The following is a 22,500-nucleotide window of genomic DNA, read 5'->3' as shown; positions in this document are numbered from 1 at the left end:
TGTGCTAAATGAGGTAAGGCGTGTGGTCTCAAGACTTGATCAATGTACCGAACTGCCGTGACACCATTGCCTCTCCCTTGACCGATGTTCTGGAAGACCACAGTGCCCATCCTCTGTGCAAGACGCACGGTGCCCGCACTAATGTGTCACTGGTGTATCCCCATGGTCTGTCGAGCAGTTTCCGCAGCAGTAACAAAGCGATCTTGACAATGCTGTCGCACAATCTGACGATCCTGACGTCGGGTGGTGACCCTTGGTCTTCCACTACGTGGTCGGTCATCTGTAGTGGTGGTGGTCTGGTACCGTTGCTGGAGCCTGTATATGGTCTTTACGTGGACTTGAAATGCATTGGCTACCTGCCGGGCGGTTTGTCCAGCTTGCAATCGTCCAAGGGCTTGGTGTCGCTGTTTTCTTGTCCATCGTGGCATGTGGTAGCGTTTGAGCGATCGGATTTTTGTCATCTGCTTTGTGTTTTTATCATCAAATTTATTTTTTCCGGAGAAGGTAATGTTAAATGTTAGAAATTTTGACAAAAAATACCCAAATAATTGAATGACAACTTTTCATGAAATTTTACTCAAGATGACGTTTCTTTTGCGGTTCAGTATTCATGATCCACAACAACTATATACGATAAACCCGATGGCGGATTCAGAGGGAGCGAGTGTGGGGCGGGGGTGAGGGTGGTCGGGGTGGGGAATGACATTTTGTATGCATATTGCCTGATTGATACACATACAAAGGAAATCACATAGATTTGTTTTCTAAACTCGTTTTACTGAATAATTCTAAGATGAGCAATGAAGAAAATTGTACGAAATACGTTTGATACACATTCCGTGGTGACCTGGTTGATTGTCTGTGATTGCATCCCGGCGGTTTCGGACTTTGCTCATAATTTTAAGCAATAAACAAATGAAACAAAATCATGTTGGCGTATTTACATGTCCGCCATCACTTCTAGATAAATACTATCAATCAGTATCAGTTTGTTATTAACTTAGACTGATTGAATGCTACAGGTAATCGATGATGACGATTGTCCTGATCAAAGACGGTATTCACCAATATATACTACTTATATCATGGTGGGAATACTGAGAGACAAGCCTTCCTCGTCAATACAATATAACTTGCAATGATTTTCAAGCAATTTTCTGATATAACACATATCCCTGTCGAACGGTGAGTAGTTTGTTATAATCAGATGATCTTAACCCGAACCTTTGACTATTGATGGAATTTTTCAATATGTTTAAAAACTCAAATATCTTCTTAAATATGCAACATATTGAAACTGATAAGCCATCATCCTCCTAAAAAACAATATCAACACCATTTAAGGAATTAATAGTTCAAATTTATTATATATTTCATAATCACTTGCTGCAATTCCTATTTTGACCGATATCCGACAGATAATGCGCCCATCCACTTCAACAGCAGAACCTGAGAACTGCAGAAAGCAAGCCACCAGCGGGACTCTCTCAGAAATAGGACCCCACATCCGACGATAACCGGTACAGCCGTTTGAAATACAGCCGCGTCATCTCCGGCGGTCCGACCAAGCGTTAAAGTAATTAGGACGAGCAGTAAGCAAGGCTGTAACTGATCAGACTGACTATCAATAACCACACACAGACTTGGTATGTTCTCAAGACGCTTATATATAAAGAGCATTCATTCCGCTACAAAGGCACGTAGAGTGTGGAAAAGATCTGAGCTTTTGTAAATCTTCGAATACGAGAACAAGATGTAACAAGCAAGGGACTCACACAACTCTTCCCCGCGAATTGCCACAAGTTACACAAGCGTAAGGAACCTTCACGACCCTGAACATTGAGCAATGAGCTGATTTTTGTATTCAAGTAATCTTTCGTAATCCGACCAAGAACCACGCGTATTGAACGTGTTCCCTGATTTATTTGTATTACTGATATAATATGTTGAGTTATTAAACAAATGACTGCTAAAAAATATACCGAGACACGTAAACGTCCACCTATGCATTATGAGGGTATTTAAAACCCAGTTTTGCTCTCAGTAATATCCCCATTCTTTTCCTAATAGAAGATAATTTTGGACCGATACTACAGCTTTTAGAAATACTAGTACTGTCAGTAGAAACAAATGATGCCATCGAGGACAGGTGTAGAGCTAAAGCAGATTTCAAACGTCAAACATTTATAGTATCCTCATTTGTATCTTGGATATGAGAGGTAGCGAGTGTATTGATAGAGTTGTGTTATGTTTAAGTGATATTTAGGGTTACTTCAATCAATACTACATTTTGAAGAAATATTATTACATCAGTACAAATAACAGATACCAATGGGGATACATGTAAACCAATTCTCAAAGCATCCACACACTGCTATAGCCTCCATCAATAGCTGAACGCTCGTTGTGTTATATATCTCTTGAGCACACGTTGGAGCAATTAGGAGCTCGATTGTTTAACTGATAATCTTAAAGCTTTAACCATACCTAACTACGTGAACTGGTTTCTCAACACACGTCAGATATGTTGTAAGTCTCAGACGTTTACCCCTTAATGGTGAAACCCAGAAGCACGGGTATGGTGCTGGCAAACCTAGAAACATAATCGGGACGAACCCTGTCACTGAGCGTTCCTTTAACAAATGTCCTTTACAAATCAGGTCACATTTCTGCACACGAAAGATCGTCCTCTGTTTAACCATTATCTCTATTTTCGTATTTAGCGTCTGTAGAAATTGAATATTTTTACATATCTGACAGACGTAACATACAGCAGGCCGTCACCATCAAGACAGACACTACGAGGACATTCCAGACCATCCTGTTGTGTGAGGACATCTCTGACAAACTGCCCCGACTCTGTCAGCTGGATCACCTTGTGGGAGTCATAGTCTACAAGCAGGATATCTCCTGTGCTGGTTTTTGTGATACCTAGAGGACATGTCAGAGCTCTGTCTCCTGTGGGAGTGTAGGTGAAAACAGCGTCTCCTTCACTGGTCACACATACAAGGGATTTTACTCCTGTTTCACTGACTAGCAAGTTGTTGTTTCTGGTGACATGGATGTAGTGTGGATTCCCGATTACTCCCGTGTTGATAGACCTCAGTATCCTCCCTGTCATGTCCAGTATGTCCACAGAGTGAGACGGTCTATATGTACCTGCCGCCAGCTGTGAAGGACTCAGACAGGCTAGAGCCCAGTACTGCTTGCTTGTTTTGATAGTTGACAGTAATACAGGACCTGGGGTAACATTCACTGTAACTATTTCCTTACTGCCTGGAACACTGACAGCTATCTGACTCTCACCTAACTTGGCTATTTGCCAAGGCTCACTAGAAAGCAGGAGCTGATTATCAAAGGATTTGTAATATGTAATTAATGTGTAATATGTTTTGAGTCTCTTGTTATTGAAATCTGCAACTACCACCACTTTGATGCCATCAACAGTCAACACTTTGACGTCAACCAACCAAGGATCCTCCCCCTCCCCATCTTCCTTGAAGTCAATGGTGTGATGTAGAACAGGAGAAGATTCGGGGTCACTCACTCCATGGACGACTTCAACCTTCCCAAGCTGTAGCTCATTAACTGCTTTACTCAGCTTGTCCAGGTCGCGTGTCAATACAACCCTTCTTGCTGCTGGCCTGTTGTCCGTGTGTCTGTTGTCTGTAGACGTCTCACCCATCGACTCATAAACGGCATACATGTCCATCTCACAGTCGGACGTCACAGCATTGGCTGTGAACTCATACTGTTGCTGGTACGTCTGTAGCTCGATCTCCTGGGATTTTATATCTGCTTGTAATTCATGTAGTTGTTCATCAGTAGCTTTGTCGATGGCATCTAGGAGTAGCTTCTCTTTTCTTAAAATAGCACGCATCACTGTTTCACGTGTCTTTATAACTTGATCTTTAACATCCTGTGAATTACTCTTCACATCTTGAATTCTAGATTTTCTGCGGGATATGTTATTATTAGTTGCCGCCATGTCGATTCTGAATTGCTCTATTTTGTTTGTCAGTTGTTCCTTCACAAGAAGGGTGGTGCTCTCTATTGTATCAACATCCTTACATGCCCTGTGTTTTATACTGCAGCATATCGTGCATATTGCCCGCTTGCAGTCTTTACAGAACAACTTCACCTTTTCGTCTCTGTGGACTTGACACATGAAGCGACGCTTGACCTTTGTCTTGGTGTGATCAGACAAGTGAGCTACTTCATGGTCACACAACCCTGGCATCATGTTGTGCATCTGGAGACACCCTTCACAGAACACAACATCGCAGACAGAGCACCAAGAAGTGGCGGGAGTTGTCTTTCCTTTTTCGTACAAACACTGCACAAGTGTTCCTCCACAGCTAAAAAGACAAGTGTGTTTTATTTCATTTGTCAGAAACATGATAACAATCGCACACCATCTAAAGAAATAATAACACGTAACACATTAGTTTTGTCATAAACGGCCACGCCCTTTCTGGAGATGAACATATCATATGACACAGGTTGTAATGAAACAATGATGCTGTCTCACAATGTAGCACTCCCTAGTCAATCAGGACCTACAGGTAATCATAACCACAAGATTACTGTTTGCTGACTAGATATACAATAACAGATGTATATTAAAACCTGCGGGCGTTACAGCGTCTTTATAGATGGGAGCCTCAATTTACAGAAGACTTAACAATAAGATGTATATAAATGTTTTCATTTAACGTGTTTTGTAACAAGGTAGGGCCAGCCAGGTAGATGCACCTGCAACTATAGATCACCCCCACAGTTCAGCCACCACAACTCTGTCCTAGCTGTGACATATATTGTAACGCCCAATCAGGATAAGCAGAGAAAGATTGTGACATTTGTATGCTAACTTGTTACACACAATTCTGTTTTTCAGGAGCTCTTTGTCGCAAACGGAATAGAATGTATTGGCCTTTGCAAGAAAGAAATGTGTATCCTGCATCAAAATCTGTTAATATGAAGTCAAAATGAGCAATCCTATGAGTGAATGCTCGTCTATGCACACGTGTGTGGTTGTTTACATATCTTTTAAAAGGGTATATTAGTCAGACAGTACAATACTAAGCTGATTACCCTTTGTGCCGGGTCCAAAGTCGTCCATCAGCCCCTGTATGACGTGACTTGGTTTCAGCTGACTGACCCACTCCTCTACTGGACTGTCAGGGTTGGTCACACTCGTCTGTTGTCTACAGGAGGGACATGGGATGGACCTGGCTTGTACTGCTTCCGGCTGTGTGTTGGTGTATTTCAGCAGACAGGACTTGCAGAATGTATGATGACACTGAAGTGTGGCTGGGTCTGTGAACACCTCTGTACAGATGACGCAGGTGAGGTGGTTCTCTGTGAGCTTCTGAGCGGTCGCCATCTGAAGCCAAACCGATAGTTTAATGAAGTGTATATGCACATGTTGTAGACAAAATCATTCAACATCTACATGAATGCATCATTCCCAAACAATCTTGGACGCGACATTAAACCCCATTTCACCTCACCTCGGTTTAAAACACACATGGCACCCATCCCGAGTACCGTATGTCATTCAATACCTCTAATTCCAGCTGCCTGTCACCCCACAACTTTGTCACGTGACCTCTGCAGGTAAAGAAAGCGAGTGGCCACCCAGTGTGTCAAATATTGGCGTGTTTTGGTATGCGCACCGGTACCTCTTCTGTAAAGTAAAACCTACAAAGTTAATATAATACGTCAACGCTAGAAAACAACCAATCTCAATGGATGACTGGAAGTCAGTGATGACCCCAGGTGTCCGTGAAAAGGGTCAGCATGTCCTGCCCAGCCCTGGCGGTATCACCCGCCACTCATACATAAACAAGCAAGTGTCTGTTGCCTGACGCGGCACGACAGTATTTCTGCAATATGTGACTGCGGCGAGTCAGGCAACGCCAGTAATTGATGTATGTATTTCTCTTCTGATGATATTGGGGTTGCGCCATTAGTAATGTCGTTGATTGTGACGTAATAGCAACCAATGACGTCAGAATGATCTGCAAAGCATTGTGATGCAATTTCATTGCAGCGATATATACAATGTAGGTATCGCTTAATCTCACGGAAGCGATATCTCATGTGGGAGCCAGTTTGGGATCATATCATCCAACATTATTCTTCCAACTTCTACCTCCTCCGTGGTCTAGTGGTAGAGCGTCCGCCCGGGGTTCGATCCACGGCCGCGTCATACCAAAAGACACGAAAAGATGGTACTTGTTGTTACACTGTCTGGCGCTCGGCATTAAGGGGCTAAAACAAGGACTGGTCGGCTCGGAGTCAGTATACTGTGTCTGAGTGGGATATTCATGTTAAACTGCGGCATGGTATCTCAGTGAGCTAGAACTATAAATCGGCATCAGTCCAGACTAGTACAAGCAGCCATACAAACACACACACGTACATGCACGTCGCTACATAAGTACAATAATCTTTGACGTGACGTTAAACCACATTTCACCTCACCTCTTCCAACTTCTTCAGTTTGTAGACAGTAATAAGCAGTAAAAGGTGTTGCTAACATTAGCCATCAGTGATGTCGTTTGATTCTGACGCCATGGTAACCAATGAGGTCACAATCGTCTGCAAAGATTGTGATGCAATTTCATTGCAGCGATATATACAATATAGGTAGGTATCGCTTAATCCCAACCAGCGATTTCTCATGTGGGAGCCAGTTTTGAATGATAAAAGCATGTATACAGCAAATGGACGTGACCCAAAAACAGTTCGTTATATCTGTCCGTTCGTTGTAAGGGTGTTCGTTATAAACGTAGTGTACTGTAGTAGACATCGAGGTAGCGCTAGGGTTTTACAAGAGGGAACTGTGAGGAAATTGGTTTTCTATGAGCCATGACACAGTATCCATGGAAGTAAACACGAAATGAACACGATTGTATGAATGCTATGTTGTGACATCGTGTTATTGTAACGCCCAACCATGGCCAGATTTCAAAACTTAAGAATATTTACAGTATAACCCTAAGACAAACTTAACCGAGGTAAGGAGTGGATATTCACTACACCAACACAGTCACCTGAAGATATCAAGTTTGTAGAGAATTATCCTGCAGTTTTAAAGTGTATATACATACCGAATACTAGTATCTCATGTATTCAAACACCAAGTCTGTGGAGAAACGCCCCTGAGAGTGTCATATGGCCGTGCTGGGTAGTCAGCTGATGTTGAAATACACGTGATACAATCAATGCCTTGTATACTGGCGCATGCCTGTTAGGTCTTTATCATATGATGTCACAGTGGAGTGAAAGTCCATGCAGAGATAACCAACCACGTGGTGGTGGTGCGATGACGTTCAGGTACGAGGTGCAAGTCACACATATATGTTACCTGCGTGTGTCCATGTGTGGACCCTGACGGCAAACGAGTGAGTGAGTGAGTTGGGGTTTAACGCCGCTTTTAACAGTATTCCAGTTATATCGCGGCGTGTCAGCTTAATGTGGGAGGAAAGCCCGAAAGTGATGCAGGTCTCAGACGTTTACCAATTCGGTGAAACCCACGAGCACGGGTATGGTGCTGACAAACCTAGAAACATAATCGGGGCGAACCGGGATTCGAACCCACAATCATAGGTTTCTGGCGTGCCCAAGGGACGCAATTCTGCACAGCGAATCGCGGATACTTAGACGACTGGGCCACCCGTGCCCCACGACGGCAAACGATATGTGCCTAACAAAGTGTCATCAGCCCATACCTGAATTGCGAGCGTATTAATCTTAATCCTATCCAATCGGCTTCGTCACTGGATTGTAATCTTTGTACATTAATCCCACCTTGTGTTGCGTAAACATCATGACATACATACATACATACATACATACATACATACATACATACATACATACATACATACACGCACGCACAGACATACATACATAAATGCATTCATGCATACGCACTCACGCACGCACCATCACACACACACACACACACTCACGCACACATACATACATACATACATACATACATACATACATACATACATACATATACTTATACCACGTGTCAGCATGATGGGGGAGGAAAACTAGAAGTCTCTCATGTTTATCACTTTGGCGAAACCCTAATCAAAAGTTGCAGCTGAATATATATTTATAATTACGACAACTTGTCAATAAAGCCGTGTTGTTATATGACATTGTAATGTATTGGTAATCAATGTTGTAATTGTACTACATTGTTTCTGTGAGATTCCGTTGAAGATCATAGCGATGTGTTTTTACATTTGTTAGTTGTCAAGAATGTAATACATTGTAATGTAAGCAGTTGTGTGGAAGTTACTATATGTTGATGCTTTTGCAGTCATGTGTAACAGGAATCTTCAAGTACAGCTATTATCCAGCAGGCTACGGAGCTTTCTAAAAGGTATGTAGACTATGCAACTGGGCAAGAGCGTGCTTCTCCGATCTCACATTACATCAAGACCAGCGGTTGTTTGAAAACCATTGTTTTCACTCTGGATATCCAGCTTAGGCCTATATTGGAAACTGTTGCTGTTAGGTGAATATTATTATCATTTACGTGTTGCTGTAACCGTTACATTTGTATTTTGTAATGTCATTGTAACTGCACTCATAATGAATATTGTACTGCCGCTCTATGTTGTATTACCATTGTAATTGCTTTGCTGTTACTTGTATTTGTAAACCTGTGTTTTTTGTTAATAATATGATTGATAATATGACATTTCTTAGTTGTTTCTTCTGGTTTCACATTGAATACTTTGCATAGAGATTTCTAGGTTAATGCTCATGGTTATCCGCCATTGGTTAGACAATGTGTTGTTAGACTGTGTGTTTGTTAGACTGTGTGTTGTTAGACAATGTGTTGTTAGACTGTGTGTTGTTAGACTGTGTGTTGTTAGACTGTGTGTTGTTAGACTGTGTGTTGTTAGACAGTGTGTTGTTAGACTGTGTTGTTAGACAATGTGTTGTTAGACAATGTGTTGTTAGACAATGTGTTGTTAGACTGTGTGTTGTTAGACTGTGTGTTGTTAGACAGTGTGTTGTTAGACTGTGTGTTGTTAGACAATATGTTGTTAGACAGTGTGTTGTTAGACAATGTGTTGTTAGACTGTGTGTTGTTAGACAATGTGTTGTTAGACCGTGTGTTGTTAGACAATGTGTTGTTAGACTGTGTGCTGTTAGACAGAGTGTTGTTAGACAGTGTGTTGTTAGACTGTGTGTTGTTAGACAATGTGTTGTTAGACTGTTTGTTGTTAGACAATGTGTTGTTAGACTGTGTGTTGTTAGACAATGTGTTGTTAGACTGTGTGTTGTTAGACTGTGTGTTGTTAGACAATGTGTTGTTAGACAATGTGTTGTTAGACTGCGTGTTGTTAGACTGCGTGTTGTTAGACAGTGTGTTGTTAGACAATGTGTTGTTAGACTGTGTGTTGTTAGACCGTGTGTTGTTAGACAATGTGTTGTTAGACAATGTGTTGTTAGACAATATGTTGTTAGACAGTGTGTTGTTAGACTGTGTGTTGTTAGACAATGTGTTGTTAGACTGTGTGTTGTTAGACAATGTGTTGTTAGACTGTGTGTTGTTAGACAATGTGTTGTTAGACAATGTGTTGTTAGACAATGTGTTGTTAGACTGTGTGCTGTTAGACAGAGTGTTGTTAGACAATGTGTTGTTAGACAATGTGTTGTTAGACTGTGTGTTGTTAGACAATGTGTTGTTAGACCGTGTGTTGTTAGACTGTGTGTTGTTAGACTGTGTGTTGTTAGACTGTGTGTTGTTAGACCGTGTGTTGTTAGACCGTGTGTTGTTAGGCCGTGTGTTGTTAGACCGTGTGTTGTTAGACAATGTGTTGTTAGACTGTGTGATGTTAGACAATGTGTTGTTAGACAATGTGTTGTTAGACAGTGTGTTGTTAGACTGTGTGTTGTTAGACAATGTGTTGTTAGACAATGTGTTGTTAGATAATATGTTGTTAGACAGCGTGTTGTTAGACTGTGTGTTGTTAGACAATGTGTTGTTAGACTGTGTGTTGTTAGACAATGTGTTGTTAGACCGTGTGTTGTTAGACAATGTGTTGTTAGACAATGTGTTGTTAGACAATGTGTTGTTAGACTGTGTGTTGTTAGACCGTGTGTTGTTAGACAATGTGTTGTTAGACAATGTGTTGTTAGACTGTGTGTTGTTAGACAATGTGTTGTTAGACTGTGTGTTGTTAGACAATGTGTTGTTAGACCGTGTGTTGTTAGACAATGTGTTGTTAGACAATGTGTTGTTAGACAGTGTGTTGTTAGACTGTGTGTTGTTAGACCGTGTGTTGTTAGACAATGTGTTGTTAGACTGTGTGTTGTTAGACTGTGTGTTGTTAGACTGTGTGTTGTTAGACTGTGTGTTGTTAGACAATGTGTTGTTAGACTGTGTGTTGTTAGACAATGTGTTGTTAGACTGTGTGTTGTTAGACAATGTGTTGTTAGACCGTGTGTTGTTAGACCGTGTGTTGTTAGACAATGTGTTGTTAGACTGTGTGTTGTTAGACAATGTGTTGTTAGACTGTGTGTTGTTAGACCGTGTGTTGTTAGACTGTGTGTTGTTAGACTGTGTGTTGTTAGACAATGTGTTGTTAGACCGTGTGTTGTTAGACAGTGTGTTGTTAGACAATGTGTTGTTAGACAATGTGTTGTTAGACTGTGTGTTGTTAGACCGTGTGTTGTTAGACTGTGTGTTGTTAGACAATGTGTTGTTAGACTGTGTGTTGTTAGACTGTGTGTTGTTAGACAATGTGTTGTTAGACAATGTGTTGTTAGACAATGTGTTGTTAAACTGTGTTGTTAGACTGTGTGTTGTAAAACAATGTGTTGTTAGACAATGTGTTGTTAGACAGTGTGTTGTTAGACCGTGTGTTGTTGGATCGTGTGTTGTTAGACTGTGTGTTGTTAGACAGTGTGTTGTTAGACTGTGTGTTGTTAGACAATGTGTTGTTAGACTGTGTGTTGTTAGACCGTGTGTTGTTAGACTGTGTGTTGTTAGACAGTGTGTTGTTAGACTGTGTGTTGTTAGACCGTGTGTTGTTAGACTGTGTGTTGTTAGACAGTGTGTTGTTAGACTGTGTTGTTAGACAATGTGTTGTTAGACTGTGTGTTGTTAGACAGTGTGTTGTTAGACAATGTGTTGTTAGACCGTGTGTTGTTAGACTGTGTGTTGTTAGACTGTGTGTTGTTAGACTGTGTGTTGTTAGACAATGTGTTGTTAGACTGTGTGTTGTTAGACAATGTGTTGTTAGACCGTGTGTTGTTAGACAGTGTGTTGTTAGTCAGTGTGTTGTTAGACCGTGTGTTGTTAGACTGTGTGTTGTTAGACTGTGTGTTGTTAGACTGTGTGTTGTTAGACAATGTGTTGTTAGACTGTGTGTTGTTAGACAATGTGTTGTTAGACTGTGTTGTTAGACTGTGTGTTGTTAGACTGTGTGTTGTTAGACAATGTGTTGTTAGACTGTGTGTTGTTAGACAATGTGTTGTTAGACCGTGTGGTGTTAGACAGTGTGTTGTTAGTCAGTGTGTTGTTAGACCGTGTGTTGTTAGACTGTGTGTTGTTAGACCGTGTGTTGTTAGACAGTGCGTTGCTAGACAGTGTGTTGTTAGTCAGTGTGTTGTTAGACTGTGTGTTGTTAGACAGTGGAGAATGATGTTAGCTGAGACAGCCATCATTTGCCGAGTCTGATATGCGTTAAGTTCTCATGTCTGTCTGAGACGCAGAGGTGAATCTGGGGTTCTTTTAAGATACCACAAACAGTGAGTGTTTGGTGGACATACTTTACTTCCGAGGCAAGATGGCGACCCCGAAAGTTGTGACGTCATACACATGACGTTAATACAAATGACGTCATTCACAAATGCTGCTAGTAGTGAGACTAGGGGTGCGTTGCAAAGCGCCAATCGCTTTTAAGCGATGTTCAGCGATTCGCCTTACAACAGTGCGCTAACTTTCAGCCGCTTGCAAGCGAAACAATCGCTGACTGAGGTCGCTTCGTTCTCAAACCAAAATGGCGGCTTACTTTGACAGCGGAACAAGGAATTCTTGACTGGATCAACGAGAAAATGAGCAAAGGCAGCTAACACCCCATCATCCTCAGTCTGCTCCACATCTTCAAAGTAGTCACCAATTTCATCAGCTCGTCATCGAGCCTTATCTATTACGTTCTTCATTACGCGGATGGTCAGACTCGCTGACATGGTTGATGCATGTCATCGTATCCCAATTACGTGGATAGATGCGCATGATGTCAATCACTGGATTGTCTGGTCCATACTCGATTATTTACAAACCGCCGTCATATAGCTGGAAGATTGCAGAGTGCGGCGTTAAACATCAAACAAACGTCAAGGCAACCAAGCGGTAGTTGTGCCGCCATTTTGGAAGAGTGCGCAAGTGCTTCGAATTGTTGCAGACCCCGGATTGAGCGATGAATTTGCTTTCTCAAAGCGATTCGTGGCTTGCAACGCGCCCTACTTGTCACAATATGTAGTCAGCCCAGTGCTTTTCTCTCTCACGAGTGTAACTCACAAATGTGCTAGCTTAAGTGATAACATTTCTAGTATTTAATGAAACACAGCCAAAGCCTAAAGATTAGACTAACATATAGTTTCTGAAATGAACATATACAGAAAAAAACAGTTGTTCAGTTATCTTAATAAAAATCTAATAAAAAGGCAGCCCAGTGATTCTCTTCATTTTCAGATACTATAATACAGTAATCTAGACTTGCCACACATTATAGACTTGCATGGGCTGTAGTTGATATAAATGTATCAGGGTCTGTAAGACAGACTACCTAAAGATGTTAAGCCTCAAACTTATGACAGGGAAAAGTCACAAGTATTTTGTCAAAATATCGATATAACTCGCTTTAATGCTCTATCAAACCTTATGGTGTCGGCCCGCGCCGGACGTGACCAACTTGTAACTATAAATAGTTCAGCCAATGGGGCGGTCGGGTAGCCAAGTGGTTAAAGCGTTCGCTCGTCACGCCGAAGACCCGGGTTCGATTCCCGACATGGGTACAATGTGTGAAGCCCATTTCTGGTGTCCCCCGCCGTGATATTGCTGGAATATTGCTAAAAGCGGCGTAAGACCATATTCACTCACTCACTCACTCAGCCAATGAAATTGCGCACATGCTCAACGAGGCCACTGTTAAAACTTTGGATGTTAAACGAGTAACGTAACTAACTTGGTAAATAATAAAATCAAACCGTGGTTTGTCGACATGCGAGAAAACAATACACGAAAGCAGGAACACGTTTCAATATTTATTTGATTTGACGTTTACACGATATACGGCTTTTCCATTGGACGAGCGGTCGGTCACATGACCGCGAAATTGACGTTTGTATGAACGACACAATTTGACGTTCAAGCGTTTTTTTCACGAGACCGTGTTCTTGAAATGACGTAAACACTGACGGACTACTTCCATATTCCTGGGGAAACCGCTGGGAATTCCCTAGCACGAAAACATACATGAGCGTTCTTTCTGATCATTTAGAACTTTTAATCTTGGTCTCAGCGTTTCAGTATTCATTGCGAAACGTAAGAGATACTGACTGCTTGACTGCATGATTGTTCACGAATATCCTCGCTACGGCCCATCCTAATGAACAAACGAAGAAATGCACATCCAAACTATCGTCAGTATCGATTCGATCTGTCTAGGCTGACATTGACCGTCTCCAGCAATCTATGAATTTACCTCAGTGTCTGTTTGACGCATACTTATTCACCTTTCAATGATCGGCCAGTTGATCAATGATGACTAACACATGTAACCGCCACAGGTTCATTAACAACATAGGATTTTGTATCATCACCAAGCTAAAGCACACAAGAAATGTCGTAAAGGAGGGCGTGGAAGAGGTGCAGGCTGGTATTCCAACCAAGGCCCTGGTTTACCCATTTTTTTAAAGAACAGACAGGATTAAACCACAGTGATACAGAACTCCTGGATGATGTTATGCATCACAACAAATATTATGTCTCCGCTCTAAATAATGATTTTACACCAGATGAACTCAGAGCTCTTAAATCACTGTAGTATAACAAATCAGTAGGTGTAGATCTCACAGAAGACGATTATATTATAGATTCCTTTGCTATTTTAGGACCACGATACGTTCCATCTTGTCTTTTCTACAGGCAAGCATACTCGATGCATGGTAAACAGGCATTATTTGCAAAATATATATAAAAAGGGTCATTTACAAGACCCAAACTCTTATAGGCCATTTAATGTTTAAAGCTGTCTGGGAAAATACCAATGGCTTCGCGGCCTTGTATGAAAATATACTGAACTCTTGTGGAAAAACTGCCGTATTTCATTCACCACACACAACAACATTGAGAGAAGAATGAAAGATCAATTTGATCAAACTTGGCGCAGTACAGTTGCAACAAGCTCTAAACGATTTTACTACAAATATTTTAAGCATATACTACCTTTTGCTGCCTGAGCCAGGATCATACCCACTACAGAGATTTCGAACATCGAACTATAACCTTCCCTTTGAGACGGGAAAATAGAGCTATACTCCTAGAGAACATCGCATATGTAAATAATGTAACTCACCTGGCATTGCAGATGAATTTTACTTTTTATTTCATTGTGAGGCTTTTAGAAAACAAAGAATAATTTATATCTATAGTAAATACCTCAACTGCCAAAACATCTCGAATCTAAAACCCCTTTTATCTACTCCTAAATATAAAATTGCTGGACTATTGCTACAAGCCGCGAAACACCATACTCACTCACTCACTCATTCCTAAATGTAGCGATTTAAAACAACTTGGTAGGTTCCTAACAGCTCTTAATACAGAATTAGGTAAGTATTCATAGATGCAGAATACAATCTGAAGTCGCACTGACTAATTGTGTGTATCCATAGTTATGTATATATAAATGTACACTCGCTGTCATCTTGATTCACTGGTTTCATTTTATATATCATGTATTATAGCACTGCTCGTCAGAATCCGACATGCATATATTCAGAATATACAGTTGATATAGTGGGATAGTCCTTATTGGATTGCTCTAGTGAGAGGAGAGCTTTCCCGAAACTGATGCAGACCTTAGAGTACATAACAAACGTTAATCCTTTGATGTGTATATATTTTAGTACAGTTGCAATCATTGTACATTACACTACAACATGACAACCAAAACACACAATACCCTACGCACAGACGTCTTAAATGTAAAGCAACAACAATAGATGTGTGTACCCTTCTCACAAACATAAGCCCAAAGAGGGGCAGATCAGCCGAAATTGCTAAGGCGGAAGTCGACGTCTTACAATATGCATAGGACCCGTGAAGATTCCGGGGTAGAATAGGTCTTCTGCAACCCATGCTTGCCGTAAAAGGCGATTATGCTTGTTGTAAAGGGCGACTAACGGGATCGGGTGGTCAGGCTCGCTGACTTGGTTGATGCATGTCATCGATCCCAATTGCGTGGATCGATGCTCATGAAATTAATCACTGGATTGTCTGGTCCAGATTATTTACAGACCGCCGTCATATAGCTGGAATATTGCTGAGTGCGGCGTTAAACAACAAACCAACCAACCATAACCCAGGCATGGTGATAGAATATATTACGTCCCAGAAAGGAACGCCATGAATTCATCTAGATGGCAGTTGTAAGGGGGAATAGAATCAAAACAAACCAGCACTTTCTGGCGGTGTGTTGTCAAGACCTGTACTTGAAGATGTTCTGTTGTTGGAGACCAATCTCAGAATAATCATCCTGCAGAAGACACCAGTAAGGTGATGTTTCTCAGTGATGTGCGGAAGCAAGCAAGAGATGAGACTACTCAGATCCATACCATACACTACTCACTTGACGGAAGAAGATTGAGACCACATCGCCGCTCTAATATGTCACTACAACACATACAACTGAATCAATGGTATTGTTATTTATTCTCAATGTCTCTCTTTACTCTCACGGTATAGAAATAAGACCACAATAAATAAGATACATACTAATACAGTGTTGTGTTATTCTCTACCTGGGTTGTTCCATTACATATCTGAGATACCAGGGCCCACATGAACAAAGCGATCTTAGCCCTAAGATGATCGTAACTCCCATACTTTAACATAGGCTTACGATAGTCTTAGCGCTAAGATCGCTTTGTGCAAGTGGACCCTGGTGTCTAATCAGCTGTGCACCCATCTGCAAATGTCTTATATCTGTTTGTCAAAATTATAAACAACAAGAGTCATCAGAAGATGACAATACCCCTGGCCACCGACAAATTCGATAGAATAAATCATCTGACTTACTTTAAGTCCAACTTGATGAGAGAATTTCTATGTAAGCTGCCTGTCCATGCACATGAGTACTTATTGGGCTATCAAAACTATACCAAGGAATTGGGATTCGAAACTTTGGATTTCTGGGTCAGGTACACACCACAATGAACGTCTAACTTGTTGCCATGGAAACGGAAAAAAATATAAATATTAAACACCCCTAAGTAGTCAAATGTCACCGTTTGACAACCTGGCCTGTGTATGTGCAAAGTGTCATGGAAGAACTGTTGGTTTTAGAGATATGGTTCGGACAAAACACAACACTATGAACAGAGTCAAAGTCAAACGTGTTGCCATGGAAACAGGGAAACAAATTCAAATTCCTAAATAGCAAAGGTCAATGTGGAACGATATTTTAGTTCTGTTCCGGAAACGCCATCTACCTCCGTTTCAGCCAAATCTAACTTGTTTCAATGGAAACAGTGAAAAGTCAAATTTTGAGAAAATCCTTAATAGCAAAAGGCATCACTTCAGTCCTTGGTTAATACATATACCAGATTTGGATGAAATGTTTTTCACAGTTTTCAAGTTGTGCTCCCGAAACGACACCATAACCCCTTTTGAGACTACAGGTAAGTCCGCAAATAGCAAAAGGCACCACTTCAGGATCTGTTTGATTTACAAAATCACCCCGATTTTCGAGTTACGACCCTGAAGCGAAATGATTACGGATGGACGGATGGACGGATGGACGGACGGACGAGGCGCCGACAAAATATGCTGGGGGTATAAAATGGCAAGTTACCATATAAAGTGTTCACGTATCCTGCTCCACCAGTAGCACCCGTCACGCATATGCAACGGCAAGTAGAAACATGCAAAAAGTGTTAAGATACAAAATTGATGAACATTGATCAGACGAATGGCCAAATATTATGCCGTTATTTTTATAAGGTAACATGTACACCACTTTATATGAAACACAGTTACTTTTTATCTCTGGTATATAGTTGAGTTCATAACTCGGCGAATAGAAAGATGTTGACCACGCCCACACCCAAACTTCTTTTTGAGGGAACTTTGGAGGATCCATGTTACGTGTACAGAGGGTAACAGGAATCAGGACACCTCAACGTTTGACCTGGCAAAACTAATCAGGTTTTACACACCAACCCCCAAAGGTATTGATCGAATTGTTTGTCTATTTGTTTTTGTTTGTTTATTTGTTGCTTAACGCCGCACTCAGCAATATTCCAGCTATACGGCGGAGGTCTGTACACAATTGAGTCTGGACCAGACAATCCAGTGATTGACATAATGAGCATCGATCCACGCAATTGGGATCGACGACATGCATCAACCAAGTCAGCGAGCCTGACCACCCGATCTCGTTAGTCGCCTCTTATGACAAGCATGGGTTGCCGAAGATCTATTCTATACCCGGATCTTCACGGGTCTATTGGTCCAAATGATCAGGTCCCGATTTCAGTTTGTCTCGAGAAATCGGGGCCAGATTGGATCTGTACACTTGGAAATGTATTGATTAAGTATACTTCATCAGTTTGATTGGATCTGTACAGATGGAAATGTATTGATCAAGTATACTTGATCAGTCAGAATGAATCTATACAGTTGGAAATGTATTGATCGAGTATACTTGATCAGTCAGAATGGATCTGTGCAGTTGAAAATGTATTGATGGAGTATACTTGATCAGTCAGAATGGATACACAGCTCAACCAGTACATAGTCTTTTTTTCTTTATTTCCTCATAAAAGGCATCACAGGTGGTACAAGAGCAAAATAACAAAGTGACATAAGACTCGCTAATAGTATTTATGAGTTTGTAACTCATTGAATATTTTGCTGATAAATTTTGAATTCTTTAAGATTGAAAGTACAAAATAGGCGTTTTAATGTAAAAATGTTTCGAAATTTTAAATATTTTAGTGGTACTTTCACAGCGGAAAATATAATGAATCTCGTCGGCAGCGGCAGAAGGGTCACATAAAATACACAGTCTGTTTTCTGTGGCAATTCCAGTCCAACTACCTGTCCCCAACTGGGAGCTCGAGGTTATGATTTGTTGTAATATATTTTAGTATTGGATAAGCTATAAGTTTCGGCTAAAATAAGCAGCTGCTAAAAGAAGGCAGTTGTTTTAGATATTGGTAATATGTTCCTTTAGAACTTGACATGGTATTACCTCGCCATTTTTGAATATAATGATCCTTCAGGACTCTTTCCACAGTTGAGACAAGCAAGCAGCTTTCAAAATAAAAAGGCGATGAAAATACTTCCGAGATACCACAGCTATTTAATACTGACTGAATGTGACTTAACCCAAGGGTATGCATGAGCGGTCATTGTTTTATCAGTTGTGATATACTCATGGAGTATGGAGGAGAATTTAATCCGAGTTGTACAAGTACAACTTCTATCCCAAAAGTATAATTTTCTTACCAGCCTGATTTGCTCGTGGCCGAGTATAAGAGATACATTCCCCAACTTAGAAATTTATTCCCCTTTAAGACGGGTTACACAGTATTTTATTGGACCAATCAGATCTCGTCGTTCTGACATGCAGGTATGATAATGTATACTTGCCACATAAAGAAACTGTGCACGGAGAAAATATATTCTGGATTGAAATACAACACAGCAAGAACAAAATGATGCAGACGCTGTAGCAGCTGAATGATCGGACCATAAGAAAATGTCAACGGGACCTGAACAACATCTGTTACGATGACGTCAGAAGATCAAAATGGAGTAGGTGGTCATACGACAAAGTCACAAAGTCAATAACGGGTATGACCACCCTGTGCGTGAATCACAGCAGTGCATCGGCGACGCACGGAGTCCACCAAATGGGCATGGAAGGCCTGGGGAATGGCCTGCCATATCCTCCTCAAATCCTGTGCCAAGTCACGGACGTTATCTGGAGGTAGACGGCAGACGCCGCTCCATTTCATCCCACACATGCTCTATTGGGGAGAGATCTAGAGAATTTGCAGGCCATGGCAGTAACATGATATTGTTATGGTGAAGGAAATCCATTGCGACCCTAGCCGTGTGAGGACGAGCGTTGTCCTGTTGAAATGTCAATCCCGGGCCATGACGTTGCAGGAATGGAATGACCACAGGTCTCAGAATCTAATCTCTGTAGCCAACACCGGTGAGATTGCCCTGAACAACCACCAAAGGGGTTCGGTGCCGTGCTGTTATCCCACCCCAAATAATCACAGAGCCACCTCCAAAACGATTCCTCTCCACAGTACAGTTGCGTGCATAACCTTCTCCCAAACGCCGGTAGACACGTTGGCGCCCGTCACTGTGGGAAATGTTGAACCTCGATTCATCTGTAAAGACAACATTTCTCCACCATATTCGAGGATGGCGAACATGATTTCGACACCATCTTAGACGGTTGACGCGATGACGGTGTGTCAGGATGGGACGTATGGCAGGGCGTCGTGGTTGAATCCCGTACTGACGTAAACGATTCCTGACAGTGTTGGGATGGATACGGCGCAGTCCAGGAATTGTCTGGGACGTCGTTACTGCCGTTTGGAACCTGTGTCGGAGATGTGTAACTCGAATCCATCTGTCCTGTCTTGGCGTCGTTACTCGGGGACGTCCTGAACGTGGGTGGTCGGCAACGTCATTTGTGTTCTGATAACGCCTCACCAATGCCGATATCGTGTTACGATGGCATTGGAAATGTGTTGCCACCTGTTGTTGCCTAATTCCCGCTCGGATCATTCCGATGGCTTCATGACGCTGTGCAGCTGTCAATCTTGGCATGATTTGCTTGTGATATGCTTGTGTCTGCACCTGAGACGTTTTGAATTTTTGAATGACAACAGATCATGCTTTCCAAAGTGACAGCGAAGTTTGAGTTGCACATGCTGTGTACAGCTGCACAGGATGCACGTGCAGTAACACATTGCACGTCCATAGGCCCCCATCAATGACGTCATATCGCATGGCACCTGCATGAGCGTTTGAATGTCTCCAATAATTGCTGTGTTCAAACCTATATTTCATATGTGGACGGTATGCCCTTATATCTATATTTTCTACGTGCACAGTTTCTTTATGTGGCTAGTATAGAATATCCCCAGCATTATTTGAAGTAGTAGGGCAATATCCTAAGAACATACTCGAGTGTGGAACCATACGTGAAAGCCCTCATTCTTCAAACATTGTCTTAGTACCCAAAGGGACAACGGTCTGAGAGTTGACATGAAACAATTAATGCTATAACTATTAGAGATTCTTTACCCAGGATTGTTGAAACTCTCTACCGTTTTCTTTCTGTACTGAATTCATTGTAGAATGAAACACAATTGTCCGACTGTCTGGGTGAGAGTTGTATTGACCGATTGGGTCACAGTTGTACTGCCAGTGGGGCAGATTTGTATTGACAGGCTCAGGAACAGTTGTACTGCCAGTGGGGCAGAGTTGTATTGACAGGCTCAGGAACAGTTGTACTGCCAGTGGGGCAGATTTGTATTGACAGGCTCAGGAACAGTTGTACTGACAGTGGGGCAGAGTTGTATTGACAGGCTCAGGAACAGTTGTACTGCCAGTGAGGCAGAGTTGTATTGACAGGCTCAGGAACAGTTGTACTGACAGTGGGGCAGAGTTGTATTGACAGGCTCAGGAACAGTTGTACTGACAGTGGGGCAGAGTTGTATTGACAGGCTCAGGAACAGTTGTACTGACAGTGGGGCAGATTTGTATTGACAGGCTCAGGAACAGTTGTACTGACAGTGGGGCAGATTTGTATTGACAGGCTCAGGAACAGTTGTACTGACAGATGAAAACACAGACAAAAGTAGGCATCAAATGTGTTTATGTGGTATATATGTATTCAAACATATGATTACATTTTATGAAATTATAAAATAACTGTCAAATAAAATGAAAATAATCACGATTCCTTTCATGTGGTTTGCTCTCAATTATACACGTAATTAAAACATGTTGAACACAAACCATAACAAAGTAAATAAAACAACATCATTGGAATAAAAACAACAGTTGAAGTGACTCAAAAACAAGTTACATTTACCTTTATCACCATGGCAACCTACACAAGCACAACAGTGGGGCACACTTGTCCTTTGGGTACTTTTCTACCATTTGTCTTCTTGCCATATATTCAAGTTAATTAGATCATAAACAGAATCATTTCCTCAGTTTCGTAAGTTTCTCTAAGACGGAAATCATTCACACGATTGATCACCTTAACCACAACCTCAGTAACAATGTTATTAATCATCAACTTATACTACTCAAAAGAACACCCGATTTTTTCATATGACCATAGTTGATCTGCAATGGCAATGACAGATTAACTATTTTCACATGAAAAAAATCGGTGGTCTTTTACTTCTTTTGAGTAGTATATAATCTTTTCCCAGCACGCACACTTTGAAACTATTCTGGAGTTTAAATGGAAGCCAGTCTTCCAGATGATCGGGTGCCGAACAAAATGTGAGTCACTAAATCTACCCATAAGGTTTCTGAAACAAAACACCTGGAACTGGGATCAAGACAGCAAATGTAACATTATGCTGTCCAACAACCCAATTTAAGTGATGTCCATGTATTATGTGTAAAAAATAAATGAACCAAAAGGATAAATTGTACAATCAGTTAATATTTTATGTAAATAATAACTATATGTGTGTGTGTGTGTGTGTGTGTGTGTGTGTGTGTGTGTGTGTGTGTGTGTGTGTGTGTGTGTGTGTGTGTGTGTGTGTGTGTGTGTGCGTGTACTCCTGTGAGTGTGCGCGCGCGCATGTGTGCATGTGCATGCATGCATGGGTGCTTGCATGGGTGCGTGCGTGTGTGCAAGAGTAACATTCCAAGCATAACAAAACATGAACACCAGTAAGTTTGTACGTGAGAAACATGACAAATCAGAAATGGAATGTTTGCCTTGAATAGAGCAAGAAGTGGTGTTCATATTAAATAATACAGATAGTTAAACAAGTCCTGACTTCACAGGAAGTAAAGCAGGAGTAACAGCCGAGGTGAGAGGATCACGCACCCTGTAGTTCGCCGACAGCCTCCATGCACACACACCCTGAAGATAGCAGATAGCCTCCATGCACATGCACCCTGAAGATAGCAGATAGCCTCCATGCACATGCACCCTGAAGATA

At 41.5% G+C, this 22,500-nt stretch overlaps 1 protein-coding gene and 1 pseudogene across 1 annotated transcript; one reads left to right on the top strand and one right to left on the bottom strand.

Annotated features, from left to right (window-relative positions):
* Positions 1-1,391: 1,391 nt before the first annotated feature.
* Positions 1,392-7,196, bottom strand: LOC139445017 (tripartite motif-containing protein 2-like; annotated as a pseudogene).
* LOC139445421 (uncharacterized) lies at positions 5,751-13,966 on the top strand. Its single transcript, XM_071226567.1, has 7 exons — positions 5,751-5,796; positions 9,013-9,724; positions 9,917-10,575; positions 10,931-11,098; positions 11,214-11,306; positions 11,379-11,454; positions 13,840-13,966. The coding sequence occupies exons 1-7, from the start codon at positions 5,751-5,753 to the stop codon at positions 13,964-13,966; spliced, it is 1,881 nt and encodes a 626-aa protein (XP_071082668.1).
* The last annotated feature ends 8,534 nt before the right edge of the window (positions 13,967-22,500 follow it).

Source organism: Haliotis cracherodii, unplaced genomic scaffold (genome assembly GCF_022045235.1).
Source record: "Haliotis cracherodii isolate W230 unplaced genomic scaffold, xgHalCrac1.p SCAF_6, whole genome shotgun sequence".
In the NCBI taxonomy this organism is placed as follows: domain Eukaryota; kingdom Metazoa; phylum Mollusca; class Gastropoda; order Lepetellida; family Haliotidae; genus Haliotis; species Haliotis cracherodii.
The sequence above is the reverse complement of the archived record's forward strand: the minus strand, read 5'-3'. Positions and strand labels throughout refer to the sequence as shown.